We start from the raw sequence: 18,786 nt of genomic DNA, 5'->3' as shown, positions 1-18,786 counted from the left end.
AGGGAGGTGACACAGGGATTGTGCTCCCAGCTGGCACACACTGCAGACCCAAGCTCTGAGAACAGGAGTTTAAAATCCCCACATCTCACTGTTGAGACACTACCTCAGAGATGATATCATCCACCTACCTCATCATGGTCAGATAGTATTTGGAGCCCAGCAGGAAGCACAGGCTCATCCAAGGTCATTTTGTCAATGGCAGAGCCCAAATAGGAAGCAAATCTCTCTGCTCCCACTTCAGTGATCTTCTCATATCAACAAGGAAGCACAACAATGAGAAGATATACCATCAAGAGGCTTCACAAGAAGTGCATACAACAAAGGAGATGAAGCAGAAAAACATGGGACTGGCTCTTGAACTCACTTGAGACAGCCCCGTAGACTATGAGAAATAGCTGGATGAGACTTTGTGGTGGATAAAAGGGGGAGGGTGACTACAGAAGGTGCTGCCCCATGCTGGTAGGGACAAGAAATGGTGAAAAACTAATAGTTATTACCATTCGTAGGTCCTCTCCCAGTCTACAGTTGAGTAAGGCCTAGGAAAACCCAGTTTCCATTTTAATAACAGCAACTTGTATGCAGGACTCTCATAAAGAGAATATGCAGGACTCTGAGACAAAATTGGAAATGTCTTTTAAGATACTTTTGGCTATTTCAGGTTTGGCAAGGAACGCTCAACTACAAATGCCTGAAACAAAAAAGGACATTTATTCACCCATTTTCCGAAAAATCTGGAAGAAGTTCAAGAGTTGGTTCAGTGGCTCAACTAGGTCAGGACCTTAATGGTCCAGGCTCTCTTCATCTTTTCATCCTGCTGTCCTCACCAAGATGATGATGTTCCCCCTCATGGTTGCAAAGACAGCCAAAATATCTTCAAAGAATCACATCACCACACAGAGAATTTCTCCTCCCTTACACCTCTATTATCTTGGATTGGATTAAGTTCTTTCCTAGGAGCATCAATTCTCCCCAGGAAACTTCCCTTAGGAAGTCATTGCCCAGATCAGGTCACATACCCATGTTGCAAAGGATATCTAGAAAGCAGTCTCTGGATGTTTCCATCTATAATAGTGGAAGTGAGCTCCGGTGAGTAAAAAAGAATGGGGAGTGGGCTCTTTGGATAATCAACTGACAAGTTCTGCACCACTGGACTAAAGCAAGAACAATCTCACTGCTACGTCATGCCTGGATTCAGAAATTTGCTAGAAAGAACTGATTATCCCCTGACAAGGACTTTCCCAAAGATCAGTGAGTTGAAGACAGCCTTGACCTTGTGGGTTGACTCACCCCATGAGCAACCAGACATCTGTCCAAGATTTTCATCCTCCTCTAGCCCTCCTGCTGCTCATGGGGCTGTTTATGTCAAGTTCGTTAAAAGCAGTCTGTCCAAGACTGCACAAAAAGATGACTAAGCCTCCTTATGTAAAGGACCAACCAGTCATCAGTTTTTCCTTAACACGCACATAGAAAAAAATCCTCACCTTCACCTTAAAGCATAGCATCAAGGAGGCACAATGACCACAGTGAACTGGATATGATGACATATGAGTTCCAGGTCCACATCCACTAGGAATTGATTCTGTAACTTCAAGCAGATTCCTCCACCTCTCTAAGCCTCCTTTCCTTCACTTAGAAAATGAATTTCATAATCCATTCCCTTATTTTACTGAGATTATACAAATTCATGTATATGTAAAAGCTTTGTGAAGCAAAAAGTATTGATCAGTCATTCAACAAATATTAAGTACCTATTATGTGCCAGGTACAACACAGTGATGAATGTCCTTGTTCTGATGGAGCTCTCATTTTAGGTGGGGAAAACCACAATTAAACAACTGAACCAATAAAGAATGTACATCTGGGAAGATACTTGCAAATTATATATCCAATAAATGGTTAATATCCAAAATTACAAAGAAATTATACAACTCAACACCCAGAAAACAAGTAATCCATTTAAAAATGGGCAGAAGACATGAAGAGACACTTTTCCAAAGAAGACACCCACATGGCCAACAGACACATGAAAAGATGTTCAACATAATTCATCATTTGCATTCAAAGAAATGCAAATCAAAACTACAATGAGATGTCACCTCACACCTGTCAGAATGGCTAAAATAAAAAAAAAAAAAAAGAAACAAGTGTTGGGATGTGGAAAAAAAAGAACCCTTTTGCACCGTTAGTGGGAATGCAAACTGGTGCAGCCACTGTGGAAAACAGGATGGAGGTTCCTCAAAAAATTTAAAATAGAACTACCCTATGATCCATTAATCACACTAGTGGGTATTTACCCAAAGAATACAAAAACACCAATTCAAAGGGGTATACACACCCTGATGTTTATAGCAGCATTATCTACACTAGCCAAATTATCAAATGAGCCCAAGCATCCATCAACAGGTGAATAAAGAAGATGTGAGATGTATAGATGTATATATAATTTGTATATATAATTTCCCATATATATGTGTATATATATATGTATATGTATATATATATACATATACATATATATATAATTTCCCATATATATATGGGAAATTATTTAGCCATAAAAAAGAATAAAATCTTGCCATTTGCAACAACATGGATGGAGCTAGAGAGTATAATGTTAAGTGAAATAAGTCAGTCAGAGACAGGCAAATACCATATGATTTCACTCATGTGGAATTTAAGAAACAAACTAGCAAAGGGGAAAAAAAGAGAGAAATCAAGAAAGAGATCCTTAATTATAGAGAACAAACTGCTGGTTACCAGGAGCAGGTTGGGGAGGTGGGTGAGTGAAAGGAGATGATGAGGATTAAGGAAGGCACTTGTCATGATGAGCACTAAGTGATGTATGAAATTATTGAATCACTATATTGTATACCTGAAACTAATATAACACTGTATAACTATATTGGAATTAAAATTTTCAAATACCCTACTAAAAATAAAAAAAAAAAAAAAGAGAAAAGAATGTATATCCAGGTAGTTATAAAGACTATAAAAAATAAATTCTGTGATGTTAGAAAGTGACTAGGTGACAGAGAAAGAGTTGGGCCTTCAACATTTGACTTAAGACCTAAAAGATTTGAAGAGTCAACCATGAACTGATGGGGCAGGGCAGGACAGTACTCCAGGGAGCAGGACAGCAGTTGTGCAAGTTGAGCAGGAGAGCAGTGAGCACAAGGCATAGAAAGAGGAGGTCAGAGGTAGGCAGGCCCAGGGTCATGCACGTTCTTTAAGGCCTAGCTTTCAAACTTTGGGTCACAATCAGTGGAATCATGAAGGGCTTTTCAGCTTCTTTATAGTTTTCTGTGCTTTCTCTTACTTATAATAAGCATATTTAACTTTTATAGTCATAAAAATAAGTTTAAACACTGGAAACTGATGCCCACAGAAACCTAGAGGAGCTGGGAAGGCATGAAGAAAAAGGAATTGTTCAGGAAAAGCCCTCTGCCTTTCCTCCAGCCTGGCCCGCTTAAGGCTCTGCAGGCACCATCAGCCCCTCCCCACTCCCCTGCCCTTGCTTCTTGCCCATCTCCCTCCCTCTCTCCCTTCCACATCTCCTTCTCTCCCTTCCCTTACTTTTCCTTTCTCTCTTCCCTTCTTTCTTCTGATCTTCCTTCCTTGTTTCCTTCCTTCCTTTCTTCCTTCCCTCCCTCCCTTCTTTCCTTTATCCATCAGTAGGATTGTCTTTTCCATCAAATGGAAAGCCGAAAGTTCTTCCTTTACAGATAAGAATTCATGAACCCTACCAACTTTAGCCAGTGGCTAGATGAAGGCATCCAATTCAGTTCCATCTGTGTTTACTAAGTATGGCCCTAATGTGTGTCTTCTATCCACCTCCCAAAATAAGAAGTTATCTTTCATATTCCCAGAACCCTCATTTCCTGGTGAGAGAAGGAAAGGAATTGGCTAGAAACTAGTGTTCAGGGAACAAGGCAGAGGTTGGACTGACAGCCCCTTTCTTCCTGACTCTAAATCTAATTATGGATCTCAAACTCACAGGCCTAAGTCCCTGGCAAATATCATCAGTCAGCAAAGGCCTGCATAAGTGGTGAGGACTGTGGAAATTCTCACTCAGTTTAGTGAGAATATTTATTAATTCATATCCCTTCTTCTGATAAGAGTCAAAGCAGAAAATGTATGGAAGATGGAAAGAAGTAGATCTTGATAGTGTGTTGGAACACTTGGATCCATCCCTGCCTAGACCTAAAATCCCCATGGATATTTATGGATATTTCACTTATGCAAATACACAAATTCCTGTTTTGCTTTAGCTGTGTCAGGGTGGGTTTCTGTCTCCTGGAAGTGAGAGGGCCTAGGCTGATACCTACAGATGCAGTGCTCTGTCCTTCACAATACACTTTCACCTCCATTAATATATCTGAGCACTAGAATGCCCCTGTGATAGGAACACTATTACCACCCTCATTTTATGGACAAACTAAACAGCCTGAGGCGCAGCCTGGTCCAGTGACTGGTATAACTCCCAGCCCAGTGCTCCAAGTCCTTGTACCTCTCTGATAATAAATTCTCTACCAATGCCATGCTAGCCAAGAAGTGACTTACCCCCAAATCCAATTCTTTCACCAAGTTTGTCTAGGGAAGTATGTGAATTGGGTCTATTTTCTAAAACAGATCACTTTGCCCTGATATGTGGCACATTGGATAAATGGGTAATTATGTACCCGCATAATGAATAATATTAATGGGGAAAACTAGAGGAATGTTTTTTTAAAGCAGAGACCACTCTTTATTTACTTTTAATATAATGGGTTCCTGGCAACAAATTTGTAGAAATTGGGACAGCTGACACAGCACCACATACAAATGAGAAAGGCTTCCAGAAAAATGACAGATGGAAATGGTAGAATCCTTAGAGCCATATTCATTTGTCACAAGAACAAATAGGACAGTTTCTCAGAGTGTATTATACAGACCATTAATCTCTTGGGATATTAGGGCAAGGTGGGAAGGGTTTTGATATCAAAAAACAATGAGACAGCTGCATTCACAACCTCTTTTGAAAGGATTTACTGACAAATCCTGAAGTAAGAAAAATATTTCACATAGCGTTTTCCAAACTTATTTTACCAGGAACATCTATGAATAAAACTATCTGGCTACAAACAATAGAAATAAACAATGGCTAACTTGAGGGAAAAAAAAAGGGAATTTATTGGAAGACTATAGGATAGCTTGTAGAATTACAAGGTCTTTGGTTTTTTCTTAATAATTTGTCTCAGCAAGCTTTCCATGTCAGTACACTATGACACATATATTCACCTCATTCTTTCAGATTGCTCCATGGTATTTCATTGTATGGATTAGTATCAGTATCTATTGCTACAAAACAAACCACCCCAAAACCTAGTAGTTTAAAAAGACCAGCTGCACAATTCTTCTGGCTTGATCCAGTTTTATTTCTGATGAGTTTTCTCATGCATCTGTGGTTAGCAGGCAGATCTTTTACAGGCTGGATGGTCTAGGATGGCCTCATCCATATTCTGGAGGGAGGCAGCCAGTGTGCCTGGGTTCTCCACATGGCCTCTCACCCACCAGAAGGCTGGCTCAGGTTCATTCACACAGCGGTGTCAGGGTCCCAAGTGCAGCAAGAGAACAGGCTCCAATATACAAGCACCTATCAAGCCTCTGAGTGCGTCATGTGTACAGTCCCATTAGCCAAGAGAAGTTACATTGCTAAACTAGATTCAAAGAATGGAGAAATAGATTCCCTCTTTTGTCAGGGCCATTGGCAACATTTAAGGGCATAGATGTATTATTTATTCACTTCTTTTTTTTTTTAATTTTTTTATGTTTATTTTTGAGAGAGAGAGAGAGAGAGAGAGAGAGAGAGAGAGAATACGAGCAGGGGAGGAGCAGAGAGAGAGGGAGACAAAGCAGGCTCCAGGCTCCAGGCTCCAAACTGTCAGCACAAAGCCCAACACGGGGGTCAAACTCACAAACGGTGAGATCATGACTTGAGCCAAAGTCGGATACTTAACTGGCTGAGCCACCAGGCACCCCTATTTATTCATTTCTATATCGATGGACATTTAGGTCTCTTCCAACACTTGATCATTACAAGAAGTGTTGCAACAGACATCTTTTTGCATACATCTTTATACATGTGTGATTATTTTTGATAGATTCTAGAAGTGAAATTCCTGGGTTAAAAAGTACAAGAATTTTACCCTTTGACACTAATTTATACTGCCACCCATAAGTGAGTGCCCATTTTCGTGCATATTTGTCAATCACAGCTATTATCAACCATTTTAAATGATTCCAATCATCATGGGCTATAAAAGCTGTCTTGTTCTCATTTGCATTTAATTTGATTGCTAGTGATGGTGACATCATTTTGTATAAGTCATGTGTAGGTCTCCTTTAAATAACTTACTCATATTCTTTGGACATTTGTGTTTGTTTCTTATTGATTTGTAAAAGTGCTCTATATATTCTAGATATTAATTCTTTGAAAAATATTTTTATGACTGCGATTAGCATCTGTCATTTTATAGAAGTTTTGAACTATACAGTTTTGACTAAGGTCAAATTTGTCCATTTGTTTCTTTATAGCTTCTGGATAGGTCTTCCCCCATCTCAAGATGATTTTTTTTTAAGTATTTTAAAGTTTTGTTCATTTTTACATTTAGTTTCTTAATTCATCTGGAATATTTTTCTCCCTTGTATAAGATTCAGGATTTCACATTATTTTTCCTAAATTTCAGCCCTTTGTTTAAAACAAATGTGTTGTATGATCTTTTTTCACTAAGAAATGTCATCTTGATCATAAACTACATTCCATATATACATGCTTCTGAATTCTGCATTTTTGCATTATATTTTTTTATTCTTGAACCATCTTTTCTTTTTTCTTAAAGTTTATTTATTTATTTGGGGGGGGGGGTAGGAGCAGAGCGAGAAAGGGAGAGAGAGAATCCCAAGCAGGCTCCGCACTGTCAGCGCAGAGCCCTACAGGGGGCTCAAACCCTCGAACTGTGAAATCATGACCTGAGCCAAAATCAGGTCAGTCACTTAACTGACTGAGGCACCAAGGTGCCCCATGATTCCTGAACCATCTTAATCACTATAGGGTTATAATATTTTAATATGCACTAGGACAATTTTCTTCTATCTTTTTTTAAAAATGTCTTGGCTATTTTTGTGCATTTTTCTTCCCATGTAAACTTTGCTCAACTAACTTGTTGGGACTTAGTTGGGATTGAAATAAATTTATAGATTAATTGAAGAATATATATTTACACTGTTGGGTCTTAAAAAGGAGGAAACATTTGTCTCTACCTTTATTTGGTGGTTTTTCTAAGTCTTTCAATAAAGTTAACATTTTTCTTCACACTATTGCACAATTACTTGTTAGGTTTATTCATAAGTATTTGTGGCTTGTGTTGCCATGGCAAATGGGATTTTTTTTTGCAACAAAATTCTAAATGGTTATTGCTAGTATATAACAGAGCTATTGATTTCCATTCATATAGTTGAATCTATCCACTCTATTGAGCTCATATTACTATTAATAGATTTTTAAATGAATCACTTGGATTTTCTGGGTCTACAAAAAGAATTTTGTGTTTTATCCTGTAATAAAATTTAAATAACAAACAGTAATAATGCAGGAGAGGGGAGTATAAATTTCAGTTGCCACTGGGGTAGGGATGGTTTTTGATCCATAAATGGCTTGATAATCTTTTTGAGCAAGAAGTATTGGCAGAAACCTAGAAAGTGGAAAAAGATAGCTAGTCTGATAATCATGAGAAAAGGGAAAATATATTTTGCTCTCAGAAAAGGGAGTATAGAGAGGGGAGCCAGGGAAATAGTGTGATGTTGGGACACTGTGGGAGCGAAGAAGTCCAAAAACATCCTGGTGGAGGTAGCTGACAGACATTTTCAGAACAGGAAGGCCTAATGTTCCATTTGAAGCTGCTAAGATTATATTTATGAGACATAAACTCCTCCTGGATCTCCTCCCCAAATCTTGAGGGATGGGGCATTGGGGAAATCAAGACAGGAGTTGAGTTTCATTTTGAGTTGATATGACTCATAAGAGAGATGGCACAGATGTGAGACAACCTCATCAAGAAAAAGGTGAGTTCCAAGCCAGATATGAGTGACCCTTGGAACAAAAGCCTTCTGTGGATTTTCAGGAACATTGGGGAAGTTTTAGATTCCTCCAGGTGTGCTAGGATTCAAGAAATTTTATCTCTAACTCAAGAGGCCTACAGACCTCAGCTAACATCTTGGCTATAAGAGCTACCATTTATGTCATACTTGCTGTGTGCCATGCAATATGTGCCCATTGTCCAATAATCTTTATAACAATGCTACCAGTTACTATTATTGCCATTTGACAGCTGATCAAATGAGACTTAGGGGTTCTAAACTTTGCTTGGGGTCTTCTAACAAGTAAGTGGTAGAGCCATGATTTAAACTCAAGTCTGGTTACTAAAGCCATGATTTCACTCCACTCCCAAGAAAGCATATGTAAGTAGTAACTGGTTTGAAGGCTGAGATGGTGGACAGAGCTGTGCAGGAGCCCAGGGAATGAAGACAGCTCTGCCCCCATGTCAGGTTTCCTCCTCTGCTCTGATTCTACATGCAACAGCCCCACACAGCCTGGCAGACAAGTAAAGTCAGCTCCTTTCACATTGCAAAGCTCAGACACCAAAATAACAATAGCAATAATAAAAATCATTTTACTTCCACTTCAAAAAAGAGCAAATGATTTCCTTTTCTTTTTTGTGCCAGATTTGGTTTCTTAGTTACACCTCCTCGGGGTGTGATTCATCCTGAGACAAAACTCCGGTCCAGTTGTAAGCCTGTGGAACCAGACAAGCTGTGTGCTTCCAAATTACCATGGTGAGACAGGCATAGAATTGACTTTCCTATTCCAAAAGGGAAACATCAGAAAGAAAGGGGTGACAGATTCCAAGCAAGACCAGAGCCTAGCAAGGCAAATTCCGTTGGATCTTAATGCTTGCTATGGACTGAATGTTCATGTGTCCTCCAACCCCCATGCCAAAGTGTATATGTTAAAACACTAATTCCCAGTGTAATAGCATTTAGAAGTGGGGCATTTGGGAGGGAACTATGGTTATATTAGGTCTTAAAGAATTAATGCCCTTATAAAAGAGGAAGAGACACAATATCTTTCTACTCGAAGATATGAGAAGATGGTCATCTGCAAACCAGGAAGTATGTCCTCACCAGATCTGCCAGCAGCTTGATGTTGTTCTTTCCAGCCTCTGGAACTGTCAGAAATATTTGTTGTTGAAGCCACCCAGTCTATGGTATTCTGTTTCGGCAGGCCAAACTGATGAATCCAAGGCTCAGGAACGATTCTCTGCCTGGATACCCTGCCCTCCAGGACCAGTGGGGCAGCAGTGTCAACCCTAAGGCTCTTTGCATGAGTCCCAGCCCCTGAGGCACTGTGAAGGTATAGCCTGGCCCTCTGAAACAAATGTAGCACACATACACAACAAACAGGGATTAACTCTTTAGCATGGTCCCCTAGCTACCCAATACCTGAAGGGGAGGGAGAAGTATATGCCTGCTAGACCCCATTCTCCTGTCTTCTTACAGACAGACAACAGGAGTAGTACTACCTGCATCTTCTACATGACCTGCCATCACTTTTCCTATTTAAACTGGCCTAGATGGATTCTCAGCCCCTGGTTGGTGGGAGAGGGGCCCATCAATCTGCTCCAAGTGTCATTTCCACCAGGCCCAAAGTATCTTTTCAGCAAATGAAGAGGCAATTAGTAGACAAGAAAGGAGATAAATGCTGGCTTGTTTCTTTCTTCCTCAATCATCAGAGTTGTTTCCTGCCTCAAACATCATTGCTGCCACGAGAGGGACAGTCATCTCTCTGCTGGCCATGTCTGTCAACATCAGTCTGGAACCAGCTCTGCTCAACCATAACTCCCTGGATGTCCCCAACTGAGTATCTTCCCATTCTGGCCCATGTTCCCATGTGTAAAATGAGTGGATTCAACTAGATTAGCTAGATGACTGTTTCTCAAATGCAGGCTGACAGCCAGTTGAGGATCACAAAATAAATGCAGTGGGTCAAGACCAGCATTTAAAAACTAATAATAAAACATGGAGTAGAACCAAAAATATCAGAATGCATCATACTAAGGGCAGTCACTGTTTTTGTTTTACTTTTTCCTCACCAATATGTGTGTACATGCACATGTGTACAGTATGTGTACACATTGGGTTATAATGTAAACAGTATATTCTAGGTGGGTTGTGGTTCAAAAAGCTTGAGAGTCATTGCACAAATAATCCCCAAGGGCCCATCCCTGCTCTGTGGCCCAAGAATTTGTATCCGTGACATTGGGTCACTTTTCCCACCACCAGAACAAACTGGTCTGCAAGAGGCAAATAACAGGACAGATAAAGCAGCTGCCATCTGCATAATTTATACACATCCCCTCTTTACACATACCTCTCCCCATGCCCACACACCCCAAACCACAGGGAGGAGCTTCCTGACAGATTCTGCCCCAACCCCGGGGATAAAAGTGTTAAGGTACAGTCTTCCAACCTCTTCCCCCTCTCTAAGAGGCCATTACTCCCAGTCCTAGTAGTCCTGACAGGTAGTCCACTCTGAGCCAATTCACCACAGGGAAGGACTGTCTATGCTGGAGAAACAAAGGGGCTAAGGTGAGAGGGAGCTCTAGGAAGCCAAACTAAGACCCCACACAATCACTACCTACTGTCAACCTTGAAAATAAAAACAACCAGTTACTTTACCAGCGAAATGGGTTTATTCAGAAATGGCAGAGGAATTGCAATTTGGACATGCAAGCCAAAGCAAAATCATAGGCTAGTCCAGAGAACAAAGGAAAGGAACATTATAGGGGAAAGGGAAGTTGGGAGGGGCAGCTTTGGATAAAAGTCCATTAGAGGAAACTGAGAAGAGTGATTACAGTTTCTCATTGGCTAAGTTGTGGCAGTTTCTCATTGGCTAGTCTGCTGTTAAGCAAGGAGAAAAATCTTCCTCCTGCTTGCTGGGGTAATAAAGTAGGTTTCTTCCTGTTGGAAAATGCAAGGCATGGATCTTTCTGTTGGGATCTGCAATTGTCCTAGAGTTGATAAGGGGTGAGATCTCCCCTTCTGGCCTCCTGCCTCTATTTTATTTTTTTTAATTAATTAATTAATTAATTAATTGAGAGAGAGACAGAGAGTGAGCAAGGGAGGGGGGGAGAGAGAGAGGGAGAGAGAATCCCAAGCAGGTATCACACTGTCAGCACAAAGCCTGATGTGGGGCTCACACAAACCTGAGCTGAAATCAAGATGCTTAACAGGTGTCCCTTGTCCTCCTGCCTCTACTGTAATTGAAGTTTCCTGTATTCAGTGTCACACCACTGTGAAAAAAAATTTTAAATGGCTTTTTCAATGGTAAATTAGAACAACTTTTCTACCAACCTGGCAACCTGGCAACATGTTGTAAAATAGTATTTTATACTATTGCATTCCTTTTGTCCCAGCAATTCTGTTTCCATTAATTTCCCCTGAGGAAATTATGTAGATAAGTGAACAAGGATACACAAGCAAAATCAAACAAAACAGAAACAATTGATAGTTGTCTATCAACAAATTGGGGAAATATGCTCATCCATATAATGGAAAAATGATATCATTAAAGATAATAATGGTTACCTGTATTCCGTATGGATGTGGGGAAATGTCCAGATTTATTATTTCATGGGGAGAAAAAGCAGATTATAAATCAAAATAGCCAAACCCCATTCCACCCCCACCCCAAATCTATGCGTTTTGGGTTTTTTGCATGTTTGTTTTGTCTGTCTAGTTATGTGGAGGAGGGAAGAGTTGGGGGGTAAAAAGGGGGGGGGGGGGCATGAAGCCTGGAAGGATTTAAACCCAAATGTTCAAAGTGGGTATCTCAGGGAGGAGATAACGGTAGAAATTTTGCTTCCACTTGATGCCCTTCTGTATTGCTTGTTTTATAAGTGCACATACTACTTTTACGATAAAACATAATGAAAGAAAACTATTCCTGTTCGGGAAAATAGTAGTAACAACTTGCTTGGAAGACTCAACCTCCCTGCATTCGCCGAGGGGAGCTAGACCGCGGCGCAGCGCGAACCCTCCACCTCCCCCCGCTCCCCGCCCCGCAGGGTCCCCTGCCCCCACCGCCAGCGGTCCCCGACTCCTCCCACCCCAGTCCCCTGGCAACTCCCCGCTCAGCTGCTCCCCAGCCAGCTGGCTGTCCCCAACTAGGCACCCCGACTCCGGCCCCGCCCCAGGTGTTCCGGACCCAGCCCACTGGTGGTCCCTACCCTACAGGCCAGGGGCCCGGTCCCCAGCGTCCCAGCCCTGTCCTGGCTGCAGGCAGCCGTCTCTCCGCCCCACTTCCTCCCGCTGCGCCCCCTAGATCCCCACCGGCCAGGCGCCGGCTCCAGCCGCGCGCCCCCTGCCCACGGGCTCCCTTCGCCAGCCCCCGGCATCCCTGCCACCTACAGCATGGAGCCGAACTCATCGGGCAACGCGTGCGTTACCGGGCTGGGGCTCCAGTCAGGGCTACACTCCGGACGGCACGCCGGCCACTTCTCGGCGCCGGTGGCCGCGCTGCTGGCGGCGCTCAGGGCGCTGCTGGCGCTGGCCACGGTGCTGGGCAACTCACTGATCGTGGTGGTCTTTGCCGTGGACCGCAGCCTGCGCTCCAGCGACAACTTCCTCCTCAATTTGGCTGTCGCCGACCTCCTGGTGGGTGAGTGCGGTCTAGGGACCGGCGGCATACAAGTAGCCCTGCAGAGGAGAACCCTGCGCTCGAAAGTCTCCCTCGAGAGTTGGGGCGCCTTGGGGCACCCCAGGCCAGGCTGGAGCTGGCAGCCCGGCGGCCGGGCCACCGCTCCCCTGTGTCCGCAGGCGGCTTCTGCATCCCACTGTACATCCCCTACGTCCTGACCGGGAAGTGGAAGTTCGGGAAGGAGCTGTGTAAATTGTGACTAGCGATGGATTACCTGGTGAGCACCTCCTCGGCCTTCAATATTGTCCTCATCAGCTATGACAGGTTCACCTCTGTCACCAGGGCGGAAAGAAGGCCAGAGGTTCTACACAAACCCGCTGGCGTGGAGGACTGCCAGGGACACAGTCGGTTTGGAGTTGCTGGGCTAGTGGCGGAGAGAAACCACCATACGATTTCCATATATTTTCAGAACCCCAGATATTCAAAGGGAAAAGAAAAGGAGATGCTAAAACTAGGTTACAAATACTGATATCCGTTTTAAATACATTTAACAAATTAAAGAGTTAAAATGCAATATAAACTGTGCCTTTCACATGATTTATTTTTATCCGTATGAAGTGTACCCTAGGTGTTATGGTCATGAGTATGGTCAGGAAGGATGCAAACGTGAAGTCCTATTAAGGCATCTTTCTCTTTCCATCCATTGTTCTCACCCTGAGTCCACGCCTCTGCTCAACTGTCACCTCCTCAGAGACTTCCTTGGTCATCTGTGTCAAATAACAGCCCTCACCTTCTCCAGTTCTCCTTCCCTGCTATACTCATGCTTATCACGGCTGGACACTGTATTCGAGGTCTGTCTTCTTCACTAGAACCCAAGCTCTAAGGGGGCAGGGGTCTTGCTACCTGATGTTTTCCCAGTGCTTGCTTGTAACAGTGCTAGGCATAGGTACTGATTTAATGAAAGCATAACCTCATCTGGAGGCATGATCCAAAGTCCACATTCAAGGCCTGGTGTAAAGGTAATATGGGTGCCAAGTGGCTTTTTGTCCTCCCTGGTAAGTATTCATGGCTGCCTCCCCAGGAACAGTGCTGGGTGGGAAGGGAAAATACTTCAGTATTTCCAGAGCAGATAGCAAAGGGAAGGGTTTGCATGAGCAATCACAAGTATATTGCACTCACAGTGGTGCTTTTTAGGCTGGTCCAGGAGTCAGGAGACCTAGGGTCCACTCTTGATTTACGACACAACACATTGTGTGCCTTTGGCACATCACAGCCCCTCTGTGTACTTGTTTGCCATTAGGAAAGTGAGGGGTTAAAAGCCCTTTGGCTCTAACCTCTATGATGGCTAATTCTTTTGGTCCTCACCTCCCTGTAAGGTAGAAACTAAAGATTTTTATCCCTATTTTGCACACAGGGATGATAAGACCCAAAGAAATTAATCATCTGGGGCAAAACTGAACCTTAAATGAGACAGAAGAGGAAAAAAAAAAGCATTTTTATTGCATTTAAAGCATTTTCCTTTGGGGCTTTTATGAAAATTCCTTTTATCTTTTGTTCAAGTAATCTATGTTCACTATAGGAAAATTAGAAGCTTTGGCAGATAGAGCCATCCATTGCTAAGTCCACTCTGTGGCACTCAGGCAATTTGCTTTTTCCAGCTGCAATTTCCAACCCATTTGGGAAGCACTTTTTTTTTTATTATTATTATTACATATTTAGACTTAATGGGTTTAGAGGTGGGGGGCAAGCTTGGCATTTTTAAAAAGGCCATCAGGTGATTATAAGGTATTAGAAGGTACAACCAAGAATGAGATTCATTGCCTTTCCTCACTGCTCTAGACCAGCTCATCCCTGTCTCTCATCTCTGATACTCTTTATTACATTTTCACTGTATTTGACCAAAATAATTTCCTAAGTACCAACATCATTTAAAGTGGCATTTTCTAAATGAGCCCAAAGTAAACATTACTTGGGCTCACTCTCCTGTAATCCATTGGTGATTAGGTTTCCTTTGCTATGAATGAAAGGCTTTGGGGTACACTGAGGGCATACAGAGTAAGATGGCCTAATTAGTAGTATTAAATGTTCTGCATTGAACCATGTAGAGGGCTGGGTCTTCTGCTTCAGTGACACACATTCCCAAAGGGTCTTCAATATGGCAGCCCAGTTGGGGGAAAATGCCCATCTCTCCAATCTTCAAAGAACCTTTCATTTTCACAGTTATCTCTCACCATCTCAGAACTTTTTCTGCACACCAAAGATACAGGGGAGAAAAAACCAAGAACATTTATTTCATGCTTCTGCCCTTACAGATATTTTTATGCTCAGTAAGAATGATACGTAATATTTGATGGCCTATTTTAAGTCAGATACTATTTAAAGAACTTTATATGGATTATATCCAAGAGCTGATATACATAGGGTCATGACAACCCTGTGGTCCAGGTAAAGGTGTCCCATCTTATACATGAAGAAACTGAGGCACACAGAGGTTAACTAAGTTGCCTAGGACAAACAGCTAGCCAAGTGATAGTGGGCATTTAAATTCAAGCCACCTGACTCCAGAGCCTCTACTCTTGGTCACTGAGACCTTGTGCCACCTACAGGAACAGTAGGTGGGACTGGACTGATCAAAAATAAAAATACAGAGTGAGCACATAAAGTTAACAGCAGGATGTACTTAAAGTTGGAAGAAGAAGCACGGTGCAACACAGTGCTATTCCATTTGTGGATGTTGAGCGAATTATGTATATAATGTATACATGTTCTCAGAGGTGTTGAAAATGTATGCTTTCATACGTGGAGGAATACCACTAACATCCAAATGGGCAGACTTTGAGTTGTGTCCGCAAGAGGGCGGCTTTTCACCCATTGCACGGAGGCCCCTTGGAGTGGCAGAGTAGAGCTAGGGAAGAGTTGGCTGATAGGGAAGTAGAACCTCTCCCAGCCCCCAGACACTGGCTAGCTCAACCACTAATATCCGACCTCACCATTGGCACCATGCTGTACCAGGCTGAGTGAGTGAAGGTGCCTCAACTTCCCCTCTTACCGGCCTCTGCTGTTTCCTTTTAGGTGACTTACAGAGCTCAGAAGGGCATGACCAGGAATATTGTTTTCGAGTTGGTGGGTGGTGGCATTCCTCGTCTATGGACCTGCCATCATTGGTTGGGCATATGTGGCCAAAAGGAGCATCCTGCCTCGGGGGGAGTGCTATGCTGAGTTCTTCTACAACTGGTAGTTCCTGATGACGACCTCCATCATCGAATTCTTCACTCCCTTTATCAGCGTCACTTACTTCAACTTGAGCATCTACATCAACATTCAGAAGCGCACCTCCCTAAGGAGGAACAACATTGCCCAGAGCCAAGACAACTCGGAGATGAACTTCCAGGGGAGAAAAAACACATTATACTTTTTGTTAAACTAGTTGAGATGAGGAGCAGGAAGAAGAGAGACCAGGTACTCTTCCCCAGACACAAGGGTCTTTCCTTGGATGTCCCTGGGACTCAAGATTTACCACCTCTGCAGGTAGACATCCAAGCCAAAGCAGCACACTGGCAACAGAACAACTACAGGGCCAGCAAGAGTGTCTGCATTGCCCAAAGACAGCCAGACCTCTCCAGCTCACTGGCCAGCCGCCTGCAGCTCTTCCAGATTAAGCAAGTGGCCAGGTGGCTAGCCATCATCATGTGTGTTTGGCCTGTGCTGGGCACCCTACACATTGCTCATGATCATCCGAGCTGCCTGCCATGGGATATGCATCCAGCACTCCCTCCATGAGATGTCTTTCTGGCTCCTCTGGCTGAATTCGGCTATCAACCCTGTTCTGTACCCTTTATGCCACATGAGTTTCAGAAGAGTTTCATCAAACTGCTATGCCCTGGAAAAGCCAAGATCCACCCTCATATGTACATAGGACAGAAATGCCTCCTGGAGCAGATTGCCTAAACCCCTTATTCTGTCCAAAGGAAAGATGTTTACAAACACTTCCCTAGGCCACTGCCACACATTTCTCCTTAGTCTTTACCACAAGGAAATGTAAGAACCATCTTACATTATAAGAAACAAGTGAAACAATTTACTGCAAGTACTATTAAAAATGTGTCTATGGAATTGTTATCTAGGGCTTCTTACTCAAAAGTATGGTCCCTGGACCAACAGCATTATATGGGGGCATATTAGAAACATGGAATCTTTGGCCCTACCACAGACCTGCTGAATTCCAGAATCTGCATTTTAACAAGATCCCAGGTGATCTGTATGTTTAATAAAGCTTGAGAATCTGGTCCAAGGGATGTGTAAAAGGATAAAAGTAGTTGACAGGCATGGTTTTGTGATAGCCCATATCCTGAGAGACATCCTATTTAAGGCTTAAAATCATTGTGGTTCAAATTTATATTAATTTTACTGAATCTGCACACTATCCTGTCAACCCATTTTATTCTTTGATAAGGATCACCAGTTTAGATTTTAACTTTTCTTTTAGTAGGCTCCATACCCAACATTGAGTTTGAACTCACAACCCTGAGATCAAGAGTTGCGTGCTCTACCAGCTGAGCCAGCCAGATGCCCCAATATTAACCCTTTTGATTGGAGTTTTGAGTACTCCATTGCCTTTGTATATAGACAGTAAGCCTGATAAAAAATGGTAGAACCCAGGGGCACATGGGTGGCTCACTCGGTGAAATGCAGAGCTCGATCTCAACAACCATGAGGTCATGACCTGAGCCAAAATCAAGAGTAGAATGCTTTACCAACTGAGCCACCCAGGCACCCCCAAATGTGCTCCTTTCTAACATTATATCTAATGGTCATGAAGCCATTTGTATTTACACTTAGCTCTGCCTTGTAAAAATAGATTAAAGTCACAGCTTAAGATTTTACTTCGTCTTAGGAAGATATTTCTAACCTAAGACTAATCACTGTGATGAGTGGTTAAAATATACAGTACATCTCCAGAGATTTTGGAGGCTTGGACCTAGTTTCGTTGGCACACTGCAGTGTGATGTAGAGGAGTGAACAGCAGTATGAGGTCCTTCCCTACCCATTCCCAACTGACTTATTTTGAATTACCACAAGCCAGAAAACCTAAGTCTTTAATCAAACCTAGGGCAGGTCACTCAAGTATACAACAAATGAGTAGATATTGGCTAGCTGACTCAGTGTCTGCTGTCCAATTCCAGGACACCCCCAATCATAGCAAACAGGAAGGCTCCTTGAGAGATTTCCTCACCCCATCACTTTTCATTTATAGTATGTAGTCTGGAATTCCCATCATCAAAGACAATGCCATTGAGAAATCCTTTCAATTCCATTCTGCTTGAACTTTTTTCTTTGAATTCTTATGAAAGCAATGTAATGGAAGAGCCCTCTGAAATCTAGACTTTGTATTTAAATCCCCTCTCAGTGTCTATGGTGGTATACTTATTCCTTGTGGTCTGTTCTATTTCTCAATGGCTCTGAGAGATGTACATGAACTGTACTACAACCATTCTTCCTTTTCTTCAAAGCACTCTATGATGCCTGATCAAGTCCAACACCTCCCTCTTTTAAGCTACACTAACAGATAAAACAGCCTGCAAACTAACCGGGACCCCTAGTGGACAAGGTAGTATCAGAGCTCCTTTATCTGATGGCTCCCAATGTCATGGCTAAAGGACCAGTCAGAAGCATGAGTTTCTAGGTGAAAAAGCAATCATCTGGACTCCAAGAATCACTTCAGACAAGTGGAGATAGGAAAGGGAGGGCAGAAATGTCCTAAAACAGCATCTCAGAATGAGAAAGGGTCATCCACTCACATCACCTCTTAGATATGTCCTCCTAACTGTCCCCTAGTCTTGGAATTCTCCATGCAACATTAGGCCTGACCTAGGCTCAGTGCTTCTCTCCACCTACGAAGGGTTTTTTTCCCCCTGGTCTATCAAGAACCAGTACTTTTTATGTAAGACACAATAAAAATTACTAGAAAAAAGGAGGCCAGGGAAGCAGGCATACAAAGCACAAGCCCTAATTCATTAGATTCAACAGACATAAAATCGCCAAACTGGTTTAAG

General features: G+C 42.6%; 1 protein-coding gene across 1 annotated transcript; it reads left to right on the top strand.

The window, feature by feature from the left end:
* Window positions 1–12,227: 12,227 nt before the first annotated feature.
* LOC112857318 (uncharacterized) lies at window positions 12,228–17,348 on the top strand. Its single transcript, XM_086689531.1, has 2 exons — window positions 12,228–12,754; window positions 15,806–17,348. The coding sequence occupies exons 1-2, from the start codon at window positions 12,508–12,510 to the stop codon at window positions 15,976–15,978; spliced, it is 420 nt and encodes a 139-aa protein (XP_086545657.1). The 5' UTR covers window positions 12,228–12,507; the 3' UTR covers window positions 15,979–17,348.
* Window positions 17,349–18,786: the final 1,438 nt, after the last annotated feature.

This window comes from Puma concolor, chromosome E2, assembly GCF_028749965.1.
Source record: "Puma concolor isolate L17-30 chromosome E2, mPumCon1.1.hap2, whole genome shotgun sequence".
NCBI lineage: Eukaryota > Metazoa > Chordata > Mammalia > Carnivora > Felidae > Puma > Puma concolor.
This window is presented reverse-complemented; position numbering and strand designations above follow the sequence as displayed.

Coding starts and splice junctions, on each gene's coding strand:
- LOC112857318 (XM_086689531.1), top strand. CDS start 12,508: ATGGAGCCGAACTCATCGGGCAACGCGTGCGTTACCGGGCTGGGGCTC. Junction 12,755..15,805: donor TGTCGCCGACCTCCTGGTGG/GTGAGTGCGGTC, acceptor GTTTCCTTTTAG/GTGACTTACAGAGCTCAGAA.